General features: G+C 41.8%; 1 protein-coding gene across 1 annotated transcript in view; it reads left to right on the top strand.

The window, feature by feature from the left end:
- LOC115080783 (vesicle-associated membrane protein 8-like) overlaps nucleotides 1–21,288 on the top strand; it is a 35,326-nt gene that overhangs the window by 982 nt on the left and 13,056 nt on the right. Inside the window, exon 2 of the mRNA XM_029585190.1 lies at nucleotides 4,942–5,100. Coding sequence (XP_029441050.1) covers nucleotides 4,942–5,100 — 159 coding nt within the window. The remainder of the gene's footprint in view (nucleotides 1–4,941; nucleotides 5,101–21,288) is intronic.

The raw sequence follows: 21,288 nt of genomic DNA, 5'->3' as shown, positions 1-21,288 counted from the left end.
GAAGTGTGGCATTTTTTGTTAGTGTTTTGGAAAGGAAGGAGAGTTGTTGAGTAGTTCCCAATTTAGGATCCACACCCTGATCTAGGAAAAGAGATTCTGCCCTAGCCAGTAGCTCATAGCCTGGAAGGGATTGTCTTTGGGAGCATGAAGAAGACTTTTGAGAAGAGCTGTTTTGTTTAGGATCCTGTTCCTGCCTAAAGAGATCTGTTACCTCTGCCTTAGGAAGTCGGGAAGGTGCTGTGAATCATTTCGCCCACTTAAAGAAGGGACAGCAATGACCTGACAAGAGTATTGACAGAGAATGAAAGAGAAGTATTTTTGCAGAGAATTTTGTTTTGGGAGAAATATTTTGCCACCAGTTTCTGCCCAAAGAGAAAGAGGAGCGCTTTTGGATTTTGAACACTTTTGGGATTCTTTACCACCAGAAGTCCAGCTTTTACCATCAGAGAAAGAAATAGGAGATCCCAGTCCCTTTAGGAGCCTACGCTCACTCGAGAGTGTTAGAATTTTCCCTACTGCTTGATATCCAAACGGTCAGCCTGTAAAACTGAGAAAGAGGTACTTTTGGACTGTTTATTTTTTTGTGTAAAGATTATGTGGAGAATTTTTGTTGTGAATGGGACTAAGTATTTTTGGTTGCAGTAAATTTTTATTGAACACCCAACAAGTCTGTCCAGCATCTTTCTTCAGTGGTAAAGGTGCCCCCAAGTGTGAGTCCTGTGAACCAAGAGAGATCAAAGGAAGTAAAATGTATGAGGGTCCTCACCCCTCGTGAGGTTTATCCTCCTCTCTCTGCCAGAATGAACCCCGGCAGCCCGGGTCCTGTGGACTGTGTTGATGCAAAGAAGTAGGAGACTGGGAGTAAGAGTGGCCCCAAGAACAGCATTGTGCCCCCCATGCATTCTGGGAGGTCCTCAAAGAGGGGATAAGTTTGTTAGAGAAAGTGCAAGAGGAAGACTGAGTGAGTGAGAGTGTGTGTGTGTGTGTGTGTGTGTGTGTGTGTGTGTGTGTGTCTCACCAGGCTTCCTAAAAATTAAAGTCTTTTTAAGCCCAAAATATTCCCAGGATACAAACCTTACCCACCAGGCAGTGGATAGGAAAAGCACATCCAAAAATCCAAATCAAGGCAAATGCTCCTCTATACCTCCACTAACTCCAAACATCAATTCACACTACCCCCAGAGCTCTAGGCAGAGTGCTGTTCTAAAACCTTTCCAGGGGGACAGCCATTCCCGACCCCTCAAAGGGAGGGGAAGGTGCGGGGGGGTGGAAGGAATGTTCCCTCCGAGGCCGCTCCGATTTCGGAGCGGCCTCGGAGGGAACAGAGGCAGGCTGCGCGGCTCGGCGTGCGCAGGCTGCCGATTTTGCGTAGCCTTGCGCATGCAAACCCCGGATTTTAAAATCCGGCATACTCTTGTTTGCGCCAGTCGCGCGGGCGTACTTTTTTAAAATCTGCCCCAAAGTATCTGTGAGGGAAAGAGAACCTGTGTATGTTAGAGAGAGTGTGAGTATGTGAGAGAATGAATGTGTTATTGTGCATGTATGTGTGAGAAAGAAAATAAAATTTAGGCGCCCCTACCTTCCCCCAATCCACGACAATCTCAGGGTGACTGGAAATCAGAAGATCACAGGTATGGAGAGAAGATTTTTTTTAAGCCTTATTAGTTTTTATTATTGGGTGTAATTTGTTGCTCTGCATGCAGAGAGTGGCTTGTTGTGGGTTCCAGTTCAATTTTTCTCAGTACGTTTTTGTTTATACTTTCTGATTTCTTTATTCTGTATTTGGTGAGGGTCTTTCTGTGTTCTGCATATGTGACCGAGGTGAGGTATTTTGCTGGCATGTAATCTCTGTGACGGGATCTATAGCAGCCTGGTTTCCTAATAAGAGTTTCATTGGTGTTCTAGGGCCTGGTGTAATGTGTGCAGCATTGCCTTTTCATAGATAAGGTTGTTTGGGTAGTTTTGGTATGGGAGGTTTACTATATTGTAATGGTAATTCTGTTCCTTCATGGCTTTCTGAGGGCTAAGCTCACACCCAATACGCATTCTAAAAAGTCTAATTCCATAGGAGCTCCAATTGTCTTTTTTGCAGAGTTTTCTGGTTGGCACCACAGGAGTGCATGTAAATATAATATGCATGTTGTGATATTTTTGCCTCAGCAGACTGTACTTTTGAATGTTATTTTTCATGTAAAATTTATTACAAATACATAATTTAATGTGTGTGACTGTAAAGGGTGTGGGGGTGTGTGTGTGTGTGTGTGTGTGTGTGTAAGGCTGTAAGGTTTGCCTATGGTACCTAATACACTTCCCTATCCATGGATTCTGGGGTGGGTGGGGGCACATCTGTTTTAAAAAATATATAGATTGCAGGAGGGAGCTGGGCTTTAGTTGATGGACCCGGGACAGACACTGAATGAATCGAGGGGAGGGGGGCAGCACAATAATTTTCGCCCAGGCAGCAAAAAAAACTAGCACCGGCCCTGTCTTCAGCCTGTGAACAGCATTTTCTCAACTATATTGGATTAAATTCTTGTTTGAAGCAGAAACTTTGATGAACTGTGTCTGGATTCAAATATCGAAGCACATCTCCGTTTTCCTTTAGCTATACGCCTTCATTTACCTTCCTTTGTGCACTGCAACAGTGATGTTACTAAGATCCCAATTTCTCAGAAGGGGGAGGCTTTTCTAACAGCACTGCCCTACCACTGCTAGCACAGAATGGGCGGAGGGGTTCAGTAGCATTACAGCTCACAATCTGTTCCACTTTAAAACAGTGAGGAAAAGAATTCTTACTGCTGACCAGGAAATGCTTTGCGGTCAGCTATCATATAGGGTCATTCATCAAAATACATTATCTTTTAGAATTGCATTTTGGCCACATTTCTAAGAGAGAGAGAGCCTGAGCCTTCAGGGGAGGGCCTCACAGTGTGCAACTATTTATATCTCTATAGGAGGGCCATCTAATAGGTTGAGGTGAGGTGTTAGTGGTGCTTTAGGGCTTAGGGGCCGGTTTCTCATGTAGAGTGAGACGTACGAACAGCACAGTACAATTTGGTGAAGATTTGATGTCATTTGGAATGAGGAAAGTCTCATAAAGATGAAATTTTGTACTATGTTATCTCACCCTAGCTTGATGGTATCCTGTTATAGAGTCCATCAAGCAAGGTGAGAGTACATAGTAGGTGTACTGTGCTGTTCGTACGTCTCACTCTACATGAGAAACTGGCCCCTAAACCCTAAAGCACCACCAACACCTCATCTCAATCTATTAGATGACCCTCCTATAGAGATATAAATACTTGACTAATATGAAGGTCTCATATATAGATTCTCTCTCTCTCTCAGGAATTATTGCAGGGTACAATAAGTTTACCCCGCCATGCAGTACTACTGATGCAAAATATCCCTAAAGATGCCCCTTTTTCTTAATGCAGGCATTATCAATGTGTTAATAACGCATTTTGATGAATCTAGGGGATAGTGTACAGATATATCAGATATGCTAATTTTTCTTGGTATATGGTATAAATGTGGTTTTAGCTAAAGGTCAGAAGGATCGGTGATATTTAATGCAGGTGTTATAATAAACCTTTAAAGTTAGATATATAAATATTTTTCCTATCTAGTAAGTTTGATGTTATTTTTAAATACAGAAGATAGCCTGATTCAAAGTGCCCAGGTGTTCAGAGATGTGGAAGCGTCTATGATGTCACAGACACGTTCTTCATCTATTAGGAAAAGGGTAAACAGTGGAGTGCCTCAGGGATCTGTATTGGGACCCTTACTTTTCAATATATTTATAAATGATCTGGAACGGAATACAACACGTGAGGTTATCAAATTTACGGATGATACAAAATTATTCAGAGTAGTTAAATCACAAGAAGATTGTGATACATTACAGGAGGACCTTGAGAGACTGGAAGATTGGGCATCCAAATGGCAGATGAAATTTAATGTGGCTTACACACTGCAAATTAATTTCAACATATTTTATGCACGCATAAAGCTTCAATTTAACCCCTTAATAACCCATTTGAGCTCAATGGGTTAGCAGAATTACTTGGCAGACAAAGCATAATTCAATAAAGTATGTTAAAGCCAGGTCAAATGAAGACTGACCTAAGAAAACTTCCACAGTATCATCTTAAGTGCTGACAGGGTGCTTTTATCAGACAAGACTAGGGGTGTAAACTTTCAGTTTTCAAATTTCCTAACACTTGAAGATGTTGTTCAATATCTTCGCTGATGGGGTTTTCACACATGTGACTTTTATTGCCACCCTTCACCATCAGAAAAACATAGGAATCTAGAATATGATAGCAGAAAAGGACCCATCTAATCTGCCCAGCTATATTCCTGCTACAGAAGCATAGACACCAGCTGATCTCTGGCTTTTCCCTCACTTCCTTGCAATTAAAGATCCTCTATTCTTGGCTGCTGTTTCCTTGAACCTTTATTATTTTTGTCTCTATCACCTCCACTGGAAGGGTGCTCCATGCATCCATCCACCATCCTTTCTGTGAAGAAATATTTTCCGATGTTACTTTTCAGTCTACCCCCTTTTACTAGTTCAGGGGTCAAACTATTCTTTTGTAAATTTTTTTCGACCTCTGATTAAATCGCGGCCTGAAGTGTATTGTAAGTGACACAAAATAAATGTATCCAACATGGTGAATATAGAGTGGCTACTGAAGCCCTTCCTCTTTTTTCTGTCCAGTACCCCCAAAAATCTGTACAGTACAAAAACAAATCCGGATGGTTGGCAACTCTACACTAGTCAGTTCTTTTGAATTCTGAGCAGGGACCATGACATTCCTCCTTAATGGACGCCTCCCGTTGCCTCCCAGTGGGTACAGCAAACAGCACCAACACCCAGGGAATGAAAGCTGCCAGAATGGAGACAAATCTAAATAATTTTGCTATTTTTTGGTGCAGGAGACTAACAATTTGCCTCAAGGCTCAGGCGCAGTGTACACTTTGCAAGGTCAAGTTGATAATGTCAAAAACATCATGACACAGAATATTAACAGAGTTTTGGAGAGAGAAGTAAAGCTGGATGAACTGGTCATCAGAACGGATGATCTTCAAGCAAGCGTAAGTGATCATGCGTTTCCTTTCATAGAAATGGTGGGAAATGGGAGGAGTTTTAGACAGCAATCAGAAATCCAGATTATGAGTTTTGTATATTTTATTTGTACATGATATGTGTGTAATGTTGTACACCACTTAGTACAATTTATTTGCGCCAGATATTGTATAAACTATTTTTAAATAAATAACTTTTAAATAAATACAATTGCCCATCCCAACTGCTGACAAGCTTCAGACTTGCGTTAGTTCAGCCACACTCACTGCATTGCTAAAGAACCGTTCTGGATGCCCACTTAGACAAAATTTAGCCCCTTCAAAAGTGCAGATTGGATTAGCAAAAAAAAAACAAAAAACTAAAGTACTGGTTTGAGAGTGGTTTTAATTCTTATTATTTCAGCAAAATCTGGTTACATTTTTCTTTCCGTTTATATTTAATGTTGTGATCTACAGGATATACCAGGCATGGCCAATTCTGGTACTTGAGAGCCACAAACAGGCAGGGAACACACTAACTTTCTCCTCTCTCACAAAACCCTTCTACCCTCTCTTTTTCTTATTCCCCTCTTCCACATTCTCATTCCCCCTTCCCCCTTCCCCCTCACTTACTCACCCCTTCCCCCTCACTTGCTCCCACTCCTTCCCTCTCAGGCGCACACACACACACACACACGCTGGCCCCCTTCCCTTCCCTCTCAGTCCCTCACCCCCTCCCTCCCTCCCATGCGAGGACCAGCGGCAGATTCCCGATGAAGACCGGCCCGGAAATTCGCCGCCCAGGCCGGCCCAGGAGATACCATGTGGTCTGCCAAGCATGGCTCTGCCACTGCCACGCTCGGCAGACCACGTGACTAGCTCAACTGGCCCATCGGGGGATGCCCGATCCCCCAATGGGCCAATCCGCCCCTGGCAGGGACTCTTCTCACAGGGGAGGGATGGGAACCCCCTACAGCGCATCACCACAGAGTGCTGCTTCGCAGGGCCAGTGCTAGCTTTTTTGCTGCCCTGTGCGAACAATTACCATGCTGGCTCCTCCTCATCCTGTTTTGTTTTTTTTAACGTTTAATTTGTATTCTTTTTCTAATCAGGGCCAGTGCAAGGGTATTAGGCATCCTAAGTAAATCTTACAGCTAGGTGCCCAGGCCTCCTCCCAACTCAACCCTCTTTACACACAATTTAAAATTATGCATTTATAATTCAAGATTTTACATGAAAAAGGACACTCAAAGTACAGTCTTTTGAAGTAAAAATATCACAACAACTTGTATATTATATTTATATGCACTACTGTGATGTGAAACAAAACCCTGCATAAAAGCCAAAAAGACACTTGTAATACATATGGTATTAGGACTATTGTAACGCATATTGGGTAAGGGCTTGCTCTTCAGAAAGCCATGAGCAAACTATGTACTGGATATATGAAATTTCATACGCTAAAATCATTTAAAACCTCTCCCGGGCATGGAAGATTTCAGAACAGTTATATAATCTTTAATTTTCTCAGGGTCAGATTATTATAATTCGTTAGGCATTCCCTCCTCAAACTTATGCTCTCTCCAACTACTACAGAATTCTGCAGCCAGATTGCTCTCGGGCACAAAAAGATATGACCATATCACTCCAGTACTGGTTGATTTACACTGGCTCCCAATTAGGGCTAGAATTAAATGTAAGACACTTATATTAATTCATAAATTTATAAAAACTACAAATACTCCATAGGTAGATTCTAGACTTCATATTTACACCCCATCCAGGACCCTGAGGTCTCAAAATAAAGGCCTGTTAGATGTCCCGACAGTTCGGCAGGCACATATCGGTGAAGTGAAGGAAAGAGCTTTTTCAATAGTTGGTCCAGCCCTTTGGAATACTTTACAAGACAATCTCAGAACACAGAGTGACTCAAAGATCTTTAAAAGGGGACTATAGACCTTGTTATTTAGAGAAGAGTTTGCAGTGCAAAGTGTGGTCCTATAGAGAACAGCATACTGAATTATTCTGTAGTTGATGTTCTTTTTCTGTACTGTCCAAATACTGTACTGTCCAAATACTGTTTTATTTGTTTCACAATTTTTAATATGTATGGTATTCTTGTAAACTGCTATGATGGTTTGTATAGTGGTATAGAAATATTTTTTAAATAACAGAAATAAATAAATAAATAAATACATGAATGAAATACAATTACCATATTATTTATTTATTTGGCCATTTTATATACAGTCATTCCAAATAAAGATCACAACAGTTTACAACATGATGTACATATTTTACATCGGCAAGTACATTGGCTTAATGAGGTCAAACAACATACATTTTAAAAACTGGCACATACTTGGGATAAGGTATTTAGTTCAGAAGATAGGTTCTTAATGACTTTGTCCTTGAGGGTGCATGCTCTGTGCTCAGGGGATTTTAAGTTAGGTTATAGGCACTTTGAAATAACCATGTTTTTAGGTCACATTTGAATTTGTTTCTGGATTCAGTCTTAGATACTCAGGAAGAGAGTTCCATAGCATTGGGCCTACTTTTGAGAACTTACGGTCTCTTATTTTTATTAGATGAGTATTCTGTAATGAAGGCAGAGCTAGTAGTCCTTTGTTTTGAGCTCTTAATGATCTCTGTGGCCTGTGTGATTGTAGAGCTACATCTACCAAACTAGGGTTATTAGAATGGATGGTGGAGTGTATTAATGTTAGGACTGCAATTGATGCGGGATTGTACAGGTAGCCAATGAAGAGCTATCAGTGAATGTGATATGTGATCGAATTTCCTTGAACTAGTTAAGAGTCTAGCTGAGGCATTTTGTAATAGTTGTAGATTTTTTAGAAGACAGTTGGGAACTCCAACTAGAAGTGAGTTTCAGTAGTCTAAGTTTGAGAAGATAAGGGTCTGCAGGACCATGCGGAAGTCTGCGTGATTCAGCAATGGTTTCAGTCTATATAGTAAGCGCAGTTTGGCAAATCCTGATTTGATTAATTTATTTACATGCTTTTCCATTCTAATCAATCTGTATACCTAAGTCCCGTACTTGGTCTGAGGGCGTAATGTTGAAGTTACCCATGTCAAGTATTTGAGGAGTCGCTATAGGTAGATTTCTTCTAACTAGAATGATTTCAGTTTTATTAGTGATTAGAGTTAGTTTAGGTTTGGATAGTTCATGTTGTATAGCCTTCATGTGTGTTGCTAGAGTTAGTCTTGCATTTTCAATAGATTTGGTGCATGGTATTTAGAATTGAATGTTATCGCATATAGGCAGAAGGCAATTCCTAGATCAGATAGAAATTTACATAGAAAAAGCATATAGATGTTGAATAGAGCTGCCGAGAGAGCTGAACCCCGGGGGACACCTGAATCAATCGGGAAGGTGTCAGACATGTGGTTGCCCAGTCTGACTTGGAATGACCTTTTTGATAGGAATGAGGAGAACCACTTCATTACATTGCTGTCAATTCTGATTTTTCTCAACTGCTGGCATAGTAGGGTATGGTCAATGGTGACAAAGGCTGCCGTTAGGTCAAAACAACACTAACTGCCAGCACTCAAATGGTAACAACCCTACCTATGAAAAGGCAACACTGAAAATATTACACCAGTCCTTAAAACACAAATATACCACTTAGCAAAATAGAACAAACCAAGCTGCTATAGTTCCTTACCACAGAAACTACACACTAGCAGAATACCTCACATCACTCATCCATGCAGAACCTCACTAAATACAGAATAAAGAGACAATAAATAGAAGCAGGCAGACAAGAAATGAACTGGAAATCACAAGAAGTACATACAAAGTGCACCAATGGAAAAACAGAAACATCATCATTCCTCAGAAAACTTCAAGCAATAAAATCAAGAAATCTAAAGCATCAATTATAATGGTAAAACCACACTAATAAAAATAATTATTTCAAAACAACTGATGAACAGAACAACATCCAATAGTTAAAAATGCATATTTTTTATTTTTATGTTTCCCAAATTCTAATAAAATATTTCATAACATCATATGGATCAAATAACACCCGATTAATTAAAATCAATAAGAATTTTAAAAATCACTCATTTTCCATACCTAGGAAGTTTTGACTTCCAATCGCCCTGAGATTTTCATAGATTAGTAGGAGGGGAAGAGAGGTGCACAAACTTTCTCCTCTCTCATATATACACATGTTCATTCTCTTGCTCACACAGACATACACAAATACTCTTTCAAAACTCACACAGGCTCACAGATATAAACATACATGCTGGTTCCCTCCCTCTCTCTCAGGCACAAACACATGCTGGCTCCTTCTCTTTTAGACACACACACTGGGTCCCTCTCTCTCGTGCAAGCAGACACACTGTCTCCCTCTCTCTTAAGCACACACACACACTCAGCTCCCTATCTTTCAAGCACACAAATGCTGGCTTCCTTTCTGACAGACAGACAAACAGACAGACAGACAGACACACACACACACACACACTGGCTCCCTATCTTTCAAGCACACAAATGCTGGCTTCCTTTCAGACAGACAGACACACACACACACACACACACTGGCTCCCTATATCTCATACACACACAAGCTGGCTCAAGCACACACACATGCTCCTTCTCTCTCATGCATATACATGCACACTCCCTCTCCTCCAGATGGTACGAGATCCCTAAGGTCTCCTCCACTTCGGCTGCCAAGCCTGGTGTGATCCTTTAGCAATCTCAGAGCTGCTTTCACTTTGGCCGCCAGCCAGGTTGGGATCCCTAGCGGCTGTATGGGTCTCTTTCATTTTGGCCGCCGGGTGAGATGGGATCCCCCAGTGGCTGCATGGGCCTCCTGCAGTTTGGCCAACAGGCAGGATGGGATCCTCTGGTGGCTACGGGCCTCTAAAATTGGTGGTGCACTGCACACACCTTTCTAAAGTTGGTAGTGCCTGTATACCACTGTGCACAATGGACACCACGCCCCTAAGTATGCATGAGATATATTTGCATGCTCTGCCACCATTGTATGCAATTCTATCTTATGCATATTCATTGTAAATATCCTGGAAACCTGGTCTGTTTGTGGCTTTTGAAGTCTGGAGTTGGCTACCCCTGGTATATACAGTATATCAGGCAGCAGTTAGGCACATATCGAAGGGCTCTGGTTATATCATGGCAATGCAAACACTCAAAAACTAATGCTGAGTTCCAGGATGTGCTCATAGTCTTATTTATCAGACTTTAATGCCTTTTGACAAACACCACCCCCTCATTATTATTTATTTCACTTTTTTCCAACAAAGCGAGTTACAGCAAGTTCAGAGTCACAATGACATTTGTAAGCATTTCTGATATAAACAAATAAGAAAATATAACAAAACAACAGAAGATATACCACACAAGCATCCACAGTTAAACTAATAAAACAAATAACTAGTGACGCATATTCTCAAATTTTATTAATACTCACGTTTCAAAAATGTCCAGATACAAAAGATGTCAAATACAAATGGTCATTAGTGCTAAATCATAAGTTAAAAAATTCCCATAGTCCCAACTAGGACCCTAGTTTCACTGACAAAGCTGGCTTCTTCAGGAGACTTAGGACCCCAGTTATAAAAACCCACATAGGCAACACACATATATAATATAATTTACTATATTTTTATACCAACAAATACAACTATGTATATAAAGATAATGTTGAATCAATATTTGTCTCCAATGTAGTTGAATAATACAAGTATCTATTTTTTGTAATATCCAGGCAATATACCGTGTATATGGAAGTGATGTTAATCTAATGTTTATCTCCAATGCAAATGGTTAATAAAGATATCTGTAATCAAAAAATAAACAACATTGTATAAACCCCTATATCAATTATGTATAGTTGATCAAACCTAACACTATACCACACTAAAAAACAGCACTCCAACAACATGTTCAAACCTGTTTTTTATGGGGCAGATTTTAAAAGGTACTCGCGCGGGGTACATTTGTGCATGCTCCTGGCGCGCACAAATGTACGTCCGATTTTATAACATGCATACGCACAGATAAAAATACAATGCTCCATTGTAGTAGTTTTCATCCACAGGGCTGAAATAACAATATACCCATTGGTCAATTTTTGAGATTGAGCCAAATTTGCTTTTCAGTTGAAGAGTTTAAATGTCATGCAGTTGAGTTGTCTCAAAGGTTTCAGAATACAGCATATTAGGAGAGATTTTAAAAGAGCACTATATGCCAATCGAGATAATTTACTAATGCCATCTCAAAAGCATCTCATACGCATGTTATAAAATCAGGGGTCGGCGCGCGCGCAAGGGGGTGCACACTAGCGCACCTTGCGTGGGCCGAGCCCTCGGGGAGACCAGAATTAATGGTAATGAGCAGCTTCTAACATCAAATGCAATAGAGTAACACATACCACTGAAAGATGGGGCACTTTTAACTTGGGGTGAGAGTGTATCAAGCTAGGTAGAGAGTACATTGTATAAATCAACTCCTCTTTTACCTTTCATCACTCCAAATGACAGAAAATCTGGGGGGTTTTTTTATCGGCTGCGCCCGAGCCAATAAACAAAAAACTCACCCGACCCTTCAAAACAGCTCCCTTAGCTTCCCCCATCCTCCCAACCCCCCCCCCCCCCAAACATTTTAAATTACCTGGTGGTCCAGTAGTGGTCCCGGGAGCGATCTCCCATTCTCGGGCCGTCAGCTGCCACTGGATGGCCGGCGAATGGCGCGGGCCGTCAAGTGCTCTTACCATGTGATAGGGGCCGGCCAATGGCATGGATACCCTGTCACAGGGTAAGGGCAAAGGGCCATCGGCGCCATTTTTATTAGTGGCAGCCGACGGCCCGAGAGTGGGAGATCGCTCCCGGGACCACCACTGGACCACCAGGTAATTTAAAACATTTTGGGGGGGGTCGTGAGGGTGGGGGAAGCTAATGGAGCTGTTTTGAAGGATCGGGGTAGGTTTAGGGATTGTTTTTGTGTGCCGTTTTTCCCACCCTCCCCCAAAACAATAAGAGAACCCCACGAACAATTTCGTAGGGTTTTCCTATTGGTTTCGGGGAGCCCCTGATTTCTGACTACTTTGAAAATATCGTACGATATTTTCAATCGTCAGAAATACGATTCACATCCCTAATATTTATACCATTTTCATGAATCTAGGTCTAAGCATGCGCTGTCTTTGCCTATGCGAATACGACTCATATGTTTGAGAATACGTACACAAATACACCGCTTAGTCTGCCCAATATAAAGAAACCCATAGGGGCACATTATGATATATATCACTTGTGATATCCAACAATTGTATCTAGCCAACAAGCTATATTCGTGTTTCTGAGCTTCAACAAAAAAATGAGTCAGTTCACAGATATAGGGGCAAACAGAGCAAAAACCACATTAAAAATAACTTGCCAACATTGAAGGGCCTTGTGCCAAAGCTGGAAAAGCTGCAAAGGTAAGCTGATCCCACAAAGAGTGATTCTTTTGCAAAGCAAAAATGGGAGGATCCCCAAATAAGGAATCATGATTCAATATAGACCAATGCTGATGAATATTAGACTTAATGCTTGTCAAGCATGGTAAAATGGAATTGCACAAATAAATCTATAAACCAGAGATTTTTGAGATGGCATTAGTAAATTATCTCGATTGGCATATAGTGCTCTTTTAAAATCTCTCCTAATATGCTGTATTCTGAAACCTTTGAGACAACTCAACTGCGTGACATTTAAACTCTTCAACTGAAGAGCAAATTTGGCTCAATCTCAAAAATTGACCAATGAATAAATTGTTCTTTAAGCCCTATGGATGGAAACTACTATAATGGAGCATTGTATTTTTATCTGTGTGCTTCCTAAAAATGGACGTGTTCAATTCTCCTCATCTCTTATAAATTCATAGATCTAGGAACAGTATTGTTATGTGAACAGTTTTAGCGTGCCCTTGGGCCTCAGCCCACCCCAAACAAGTCCAGGACCGAACCGAGGGTTGGCAGCATGTCCCAGCATGGCAAAGACATGGTTTTACCCTCCGCCAGGCCTGCAAGCTCCCAGAACCAACAAGATGATGTTGGTAGGTGAATGGTCCTCTGACCGTTCCAAGCCCTTTCGGACCTGCCGCTATGGATCAGCATGGATCAGCAGACCAGCCTGAGGATGAGGGCAGATGGAGGCCTTGACACGAAGACATGAGACTATGACTAAGGCGAAGACATGACACCAAGGCTGATGCGACGGCATCACAGACGAGACGAGGAACTTGACAAAGTCCAGACGAGACGAGAAGCTGGGAAGGCAGACATTGGCACTGTCTCTCAGGGCGCCCTACTCAGCCCACCTTCACGGGTGGACCTAATGGGCTGGTTGCGGACCACCCTGTCCCACTGCGCGCCCTACACAGCCCAAGGAGGCTGGTCACGGACCACGCGGAGAGCGGGACAAGTGCAGGAGAGAATCCAGTCGAGGCGGGACTTCGATGACGGAGCCGGTGTCATCCGGAGCACCACAAAGGCTGGCAGGACAGGACGGCTCAGGAGCACAGGACACAAGTCCACTGCCGGCAACTCCCAAGACAGAGAAGCATCACCCGGAGATCCACAGCTGGCAGAACAGAAGGCTCAAGAGCGCAGGAACAAACATCAGGAAGTGCAGGAACATCCGGAAGCAAGACATCGGGCGATGGGACATCAAGACACCTGGACGGGGACCTCAGGTGACAAAGACATGGCACAAGAGGCGGACAACACAAGGAGCTCCCATGAAGAACACGAAGGACCTGACGGAGCGCTGGCAGGCAGGAGCCTCCAGGACTGAAGTAACTCTGATGCAAGGCCAAGATGGAATGCAGGAACAGCCCTTTTATAGAGCTGGTACAGGAAAAGGGCCCAGGGCATATCCGGCCGTGGGCCCTTTAAATCTTGAAGAGAGGCGCTGCCGCGCGCCTAGGAGGAAGCAGGAACTGTGTAGGACCGTGGACAGCGGCCCTGCACCGACGTCTGCGTCGCGGAGAAGCAGGGCTGGGCCCAGGCACAGGCCCTGACGTCGGCAGCGGCTCCTGCCTTTGTAGGAGGCCCCGAGGGTGGCTCCAGCCGCCAATCCAACTCGGGGACTGCGGCCTCCAGCCGCGAAGATGGCAAGGATGTCGGCGGCGGCTCCGTGCTGTGTTGAAGGAGCGAGATGGGTCGCATCCGGGCCGCGAGGGGCAGCAGAGTCCGTGGCTCCGGCCACGATGAAGGCCCGGCTCCGGTGGCAACCAGCCACGCCGGGCACGGCAGCAAACAACATAACGGTAAGGGCCTGCTCGCGGGGGACCGTGGGCAGGAGTCATAACAAGTATACATTCTTGATGATACTGAAAGCTAAATTAGAAATTAGAATCAAGGGTATTGATCCATCCCATGAATTTCTGTAACTGATACATTGGACCTGCCCAAATAAGAAAATGTTTCAGGGTGAAAAAAAAAGAAAGGCACTATAGGTGGCAGTAAAATGGTGCAAATGGGTAATATGGGGGGGAGGCATGATGAGATAATGGTAATAGCATCACCAGGATTTGGGGTATGGGACCTGTACAGTAACAAAGGGAACCATCCATTAGCATCCCTCCCAATGAAGATGCAAAAGAGCTGCCTCTCTCTTCCCTGATACTATCCACAGGGAAGAGTAGATGCCATATACAGGGCCAAAAACCAGGTACCAATGTATTATTCACTATGATGCCTAGATCTTTTTTCTTGGTGATAACTCCCAATATTTAACCTAACATCATGTAATATCACCTTGCACTTGTCCATATTAAGTTTAATCTACCTTTTGAATGCCCAGTCTTCCAGTCTTACAAGGTCCTCCTGCAATTTATCACAATACGCATGTAATTTAACTCCTCTGAATAATTTTGTATCATCTGCAAATTTGATCACCTCTCTCATTGTATCCCTTTCCAGATCATTTATAAATTCATTGAAAAGCACCGGTCCAAGTACAGATCCCTGAGGCACTCTACTGTTTACTTTTTTCCACTGAGAAAACTAACCATTTAATCCTACTCTCTGTTTCCTATCTTTTAATCAGTTTGCAATCCACAAAAGGACATTGCTTCCTAATCCATGACTTTTTAGTTTTCTTAGAAGCCTCTCATGAGGGACTTTGTCAAACACCTTCTGAAAATCCAAATATACCACATCTACCAGTTCACCTTTATCCACATGTATATTAACCCCTTCAAAATAATGCAGCAGATTTATGAGATAAGAATTCCTTTGGGTAAATCCATACTGACTGTGTCCCATTAAACCATGTCTATCTATATATTCTGTGATTTTGTTGTTTAGAACAGTTTCCACCATTTTTCCTTGCACTAAAATCAGGTTTACTGGTCTATAGTTTTCCAGATCACCCCTGGAGAGCTTTTAAATATCAGGGGTTACATTGGCTACCTTCCAATCTGTAGATACAATGGATGATTTTAATGATAGGTTTCAAATTTGTACTAATATGTCTGAAATTTCATTTTTTTAGTTCTTTCAGAACTCTGGAGTGTATACCATTTGGTGCAGGTGATTTGCTACTCTTCAGTTTGTCAATCTGGCCTACTACATCTTCCAGGTTCACAGTGATTTGGTTCAGTTCATCCAAATCATCACCCTTGAAAACCATCTCCGGATGGTATCTGCCCACCATCCTCATTAATAAACACAGAAGCAAAGAATTCATTTAGACATTCCATGATGGTCTTATCTTTCCAAAGTGCCCCTTTAATCCCTAAGTCAACTAATGGTCCAACCAACTCCCTCACAGATTTCCTGCTTCAGATATATTTTTTAAAGTTTTTATTATGAGATTTTGCCTGCATGGCCAACTTTATTTCATTTTCTCTTAGCCTGTCTTATCAATATTTTACATTTAATTTGACAATGCTTATCCTATTTCCTATTTTCTTCAGATGCATCCTTCTTCCAATTTTTGAAGAAAGTTTTTTTGAAACTACATAGGTTGTTTCTTCAGATGTATGATCAGAGAGTTTCACATCTGAAGATGGGACCTATATTGTCTCAATAGCTCGTGCATAATATTTTTGGAAAGATCCAATAAGTTATCACAGCCTGCCAAGAATACAGTTTATCCCAGAAGCCAAATCTACTATACCAAAAAAGCACTAACTCCCAAAACTCAAACAGCAATACTCTACCCAGGAAAAAGCAGCACTGCAAATATTACTCCAGGTCCTAAAAGGCCAATATATCTCCTATTGAAAACAGAGCAGAAACTACAGACTAGGAAAATCCCTCACTGCAGTCATACATGTAAACAACATACAAACCCTTTCCAAATACAAAATAAGGAACCACAGATTAGAAAAAGAAACATGCAAACAAAAATTATACTGAAAATCCCAAAATGTGAAACTCTGCAGTAGAACAGTGGAACAGTGTAAAACTAAACACATCACTACTCCCCAACACTGTTGCCTCCTGCCCCACCCCTGTTCTTTCCAGATGTTGCCAATCCTTGGCCTAGACTAGGGCCAAAGCTGCTTCCTGATTTCACCCCAAAAGACCCCCACCTTCTGCAACCCCCTACCCTCTCCCTTCCATCTCCCCACCCCTCTCCCCACACCCACTTCCCACCTGGTATTTAAGCCGGGCCCTGTTCTGCTTTTACATTCAAAACACAGTCTGTCTCTCCCCCTTCCCACTCAGCCACCCACCAGGAAGAAGTGTCCCGCCTGCACCCCCTATCCCCGCCAATACGGTTTTCAGCTCAGCAGGGAGCGAGGGATCCTCTACCCTGCTCCCGGTGCCTCCAAGCACTGCTCTGTCAGAGGCAGCACTGGGAGCATAAACTTGAATGAAAGCTTACTCTTCCAGCACTGCCAGAGCAGTGCTGGGGGTGCCGAGAGCGGCACCCCCCTTGCTCCCTGCTGAGCTGAAAATTGTATTGGCGGGGATGGGGAGGGACAGGAGGATGGGGACACAGGTGGGACACTTCTTCCTTGTGGGTGAGAAAGGGGGGGGGGGGGGGAGGCAGGCTGATCATGTTTTGAATGTAAAAGCGAGATGGGGCCTGGCTTACAATACCAGGCAAATCACTACTGTTTAAAAAGGTATAGAGAAAATTCCCGAGGAAATAAAATCTGTTACTACTAAGGCGTATTACCTATACCCAAATGAACGAAATCAAGAGAATCTGAAAGACCAAGATCAAGTACTACCTGATTTAACAACTTTATTAGAGTCATCCCAAGAGATGGTTGTTTCTCAACGAAGACCGCTACTAGTTTTTTTTGCCTTCCCAATGGACAAGAACAACGTTTTCAAACAGTATTTTAGAAACAGTCCAGCCCTCTTTTTCGGCCAAAATATATGGTGCTATCCTGACTTAGTAAAGCAAACGCAATTAAGAAGAAAATTATTTCTAAATATGAAGGTAGAAGCGCTCCAAAAGGGTGCAATATTTAAATTACAATTTCCTTGTAAACGTTGTTTGTTTCATCAAGGGCAAAGATATGTTTTCTTCGAAGCACACCAGCTGAGGTCCTTTTTGGATACTCACGCCACACCTAGTTAAAACCCGCTATTTGGTGAGATTGGAAAGTTGTGTGGAGGTTCTGCTTAGGTTATCCAGTATGTATGAATCAGTTATTACTATGATGAATGCGCTCTGTATTTCTCAGCTCTCCCATATTTCCTCTATTTTTTATTTAAGTGCAGAGAGTTTATTTTTGCAAATTTGATGGATACTATGTATATTCTTGTTTAAATGATTTCTATAACAAGTGGATACTTGTAAATTTGATAAAATGCAATAAATAAAAAATGTAAAAAATAAAAATAAAAAGGTATAGGGAAACGGGAGAGCTTAGGATATACACACCTGGCTTGTCTTATGCTTTCGGGGAGGGGAGGGAGGGGATAGGGCACCTTTTGGTTTACTTTAGTTTAATTGCTGATGACAGCGCTTCTTAGCGGATAGCTTTTCAAGATACAGTAAGCAGTTAATTAGCACTTTATCTGGCCACACAAAGCCGTGTAACCTTAGACCTGCTCTGAAGCAGATCTAAAGTTATCCGGCTAGCCTTGCTGGATATCCCCTATATTCAGTTAGGTAAGTCAAATATCTCAGCCCCCTCCCCAGATCGCCCCTTTCTAACATAGCTAAATTATAGTGGATAAGCAGCTGCTGCATTAGCCATTTAGATGAATAACTTGTAAGTTATCCAACTAAATAGCTTTTGAATATTGACCTCTAAATGTTTCACTGGGAGGGTGAAGGGCATGAGTGCAGCAAGTATTTTTCATTGGGGATGGGGAATGCCAATTTTAGTTTTCGCACAGGGCGCTGGTTAGCCTAGAGCCAGCCCTGGTTATTGGTGGAGAATACAGGGATCTAAGGTTAAAATGGACTAAGAGCAGTTCTGATGTATGTAGCCCCTCTTCTAGGCTGTACTATGACAGTGGGGGTCACACAGTCTTTGGGCTAGGCCCACAGGTTACATTCTCCAATGAGTGGGAGGGTAGACCTCCAGGGCCCGAGGTGCAGAATGAAAAACATTTGCTGTGTGTCTTTTCCCAGTAGGTATGTCTTATAGATATTAAGTGCCAATAATTCAGACTGGACACTCTAATTGGATGTTCCAATAAAAAAAAGAGTTTACTGTGTGACTTGTTCAATTCCTATAAGCTGGCACCAGACACATTTCCTCACTGTTGCATCGATATCCTATATCAAAATCCAAATTAATTTCAGTCTTTGTAAGTGTCCCTCAGTGTTGCAGACCCTGAGATATTCTCCTTTCCAGGGTATGGAAAGAAGGTTCCCAGGATGGAATGGAGACACCTAGCTAAAAATGGTTCTCCCCTTCCAAGGCAGAAAAATACCTGAAGTCATAAAAGATTCTTCAAAGACTCCAGACTAATTTTCCCTGTCCTCTCTTCTTCCAGGGGTAGAGACTCCTGTGGGGATCTGCAGATGAAATTCTTCACACTCCCAACTTCCCTCAGAGGTCCTAGACTAGGGCCCAGTTCTAGTGGAGATTCCAAGGAAATCTTTACATGTATGCTAAAGTAATCTTTTAAGTTGATGACTGGGTAAGTGCAAGCTAATTTCTGAGTAGCAGAAGGCGGGTCAGCTCTATGTCAGAGTAGTTTTTGATAGTGATGGTGTAAGGCACAAGGTATTTTCTACATAACAGAGCAGTTCTGTTTTGTCAAATAGTCTTTAGGTCAGTGGCATAGCCAGAACTGATTTTTTTGGACGGGCCCAAGGTTAACAAGGGTGGGCTGTAGGCATACAGGTCTGAGACCTACTAGTTGTACTCCAATGGGTTCCTAAGTAGTCTACAACAGCCCTTATGCATCATGAGTGAAAGCTTTTAGAATATTTTAACTCTTATTTCAAGCACTTACCAACATTACAAATTTCTTATTAATCTGTATTAATGTTATGTTTATTACAATTTATAAATACACAAGAATATCAGGTAAAAAGCAAACAACACAAACATCAGATCCAATCAATCATGTCATAAAACAAATATCAAAATTTTCTTTCATGAATCCTCTTCCAGAAAGGCAGAGATCACAAAATTACAATAAAATAGCAATAAACAAAAGAATAGGTGCAGAGCAAAATTACGACAGTTCACATTACAAACCAACACAAATAAAAAAGCAACCTATATTCAAATTCAGGAGTCACCTAAGCAAAAAAAAAAAAAAGACTTCCTCCACTTCTAAACTTGATGTAAAGTAATACAAACTCCTGCAAATAAAAAAAAAAAAAGGCACCTAGAACCTTTCCATATCATATCATAACAGCACTGACTCTCAGGACTCAAATAACAGTAACCTTATGAAAAAGAAGTAATGCAAATACTACACCAGGCCCTAGAACATTAATACACCACCTACTGGGATAACAGAACAAGCCAGACTGCTACAAATCCCTACAGTGAAAGGGGAGGTGAAAGAAGCTATTTTAGCCAAAAGATCTTCATTCAAAAATTGGAAGAAGGATCCAACAGAAGAAAATAGGATAATGTATAAGCGTTGGCAAGTTAAATGTAAGACATTGATAAGACAGGCTAAGAGAGAATTTGAAAAGAAGTTGGCTGTAGAGGCAAAAACTCACTGTAAAAACTTTTTAAAATATATCTGAAGCCGAAAGCCTGTGAGGGAGTCAGTTGGACCGTTAGATGATCGAGAGGTTAAAGGGGCACCTAGAGAAGATAAAGCCATCGCAGAAAGATTAAATGATTTCTTTGCTTCAGTGTTTACTGAAGAGGATGTTGGGGAAGTACCCGTAATGGAGAAGGTTTTCATGGATAATGATTCAGATGGACTGAACCAAATCATGGTGAACCTAGAAAATGTGGTAGGCCTGATTGACAAACTGAAGAGTAGTAAATCACCTGGACCGGATGGTATACACCCCAGGGTTCTGAAGGAACTCATAAATGAAATTTCAGACCTATTAGTAAAAATCTGTAACCTATCATTAAAATCATCCATTGTACCTGAAGACTGGAGGGTAGCTAATGTAACCCCAATATTTAAAAAGGGCTCCAGGGGCGATCCGGGAAACTACAGACTGGTTAGCCTGACTTCAGTGCCAGGAAAAATAGTGGAAAGTGTTCTAAATTTATTTATTTAAGGCTTTTATATACCGATGTTCCTGTACTAGTATATATCACGTCGGTTTACATAGAACCAAAGTTGGAAAATACATCAAACAAGAGGGTACAGATAACAGGCTAACTTCGTATGAACTTATAGATAAAGCAGCGAACGACTTAAAATAAAATTAAATTATTATAAATATAAATATACAAAATATAAGTAAACATAAACAATCAACAAACTTGGATTTACAGCAGACTTGAAAAGCATGAATGCATTATAACATACAGCTAGCGGGGAAATAATGAGATTAACTTATAAGATTAAATGGTTACGGCGTCGGACATCTTGCATATTGGGTTATGAAATGTGTGAATCTGACCCAGAGGGAGAGACCTTTAAGTGAAGGCTTTTGTGAAAAGCCAAGTTTTTGAGCTTCTTTTTGAACGTCCAACTACAAGTTTCTAGCCAAAGGTCTGTGGGGAGGGCATTCCAGTGAGAGGGGCTGGCAGTCGAGAATGCATGTTTCTTGAGCGATGACTTGACTGGAGGTGCATATAAGGTGCCTAAGTAGCTGGTT

Source organism: Rhinatrema bivittatum, chromosome 1, assembly GCF_901001135.1.
Source record: "Rhinatrema bivittatum chromosome 1, aRhiBiv1.1, whole genome shotgun sequence".
NCBI classification, from domain to species: domain Eukaryota; kingdom Metazoa; phylum Chordata; class Amphibia; order Gymnophiona; family Rhinatrematidae; genus Rhinatrema; species Rhinatrema bivittatum.
The sequence above is the reverse complement of the archived record's forward strand: the minus strand, read 5'-3'. Positions and strand labels throughout refer to the sequence as shown.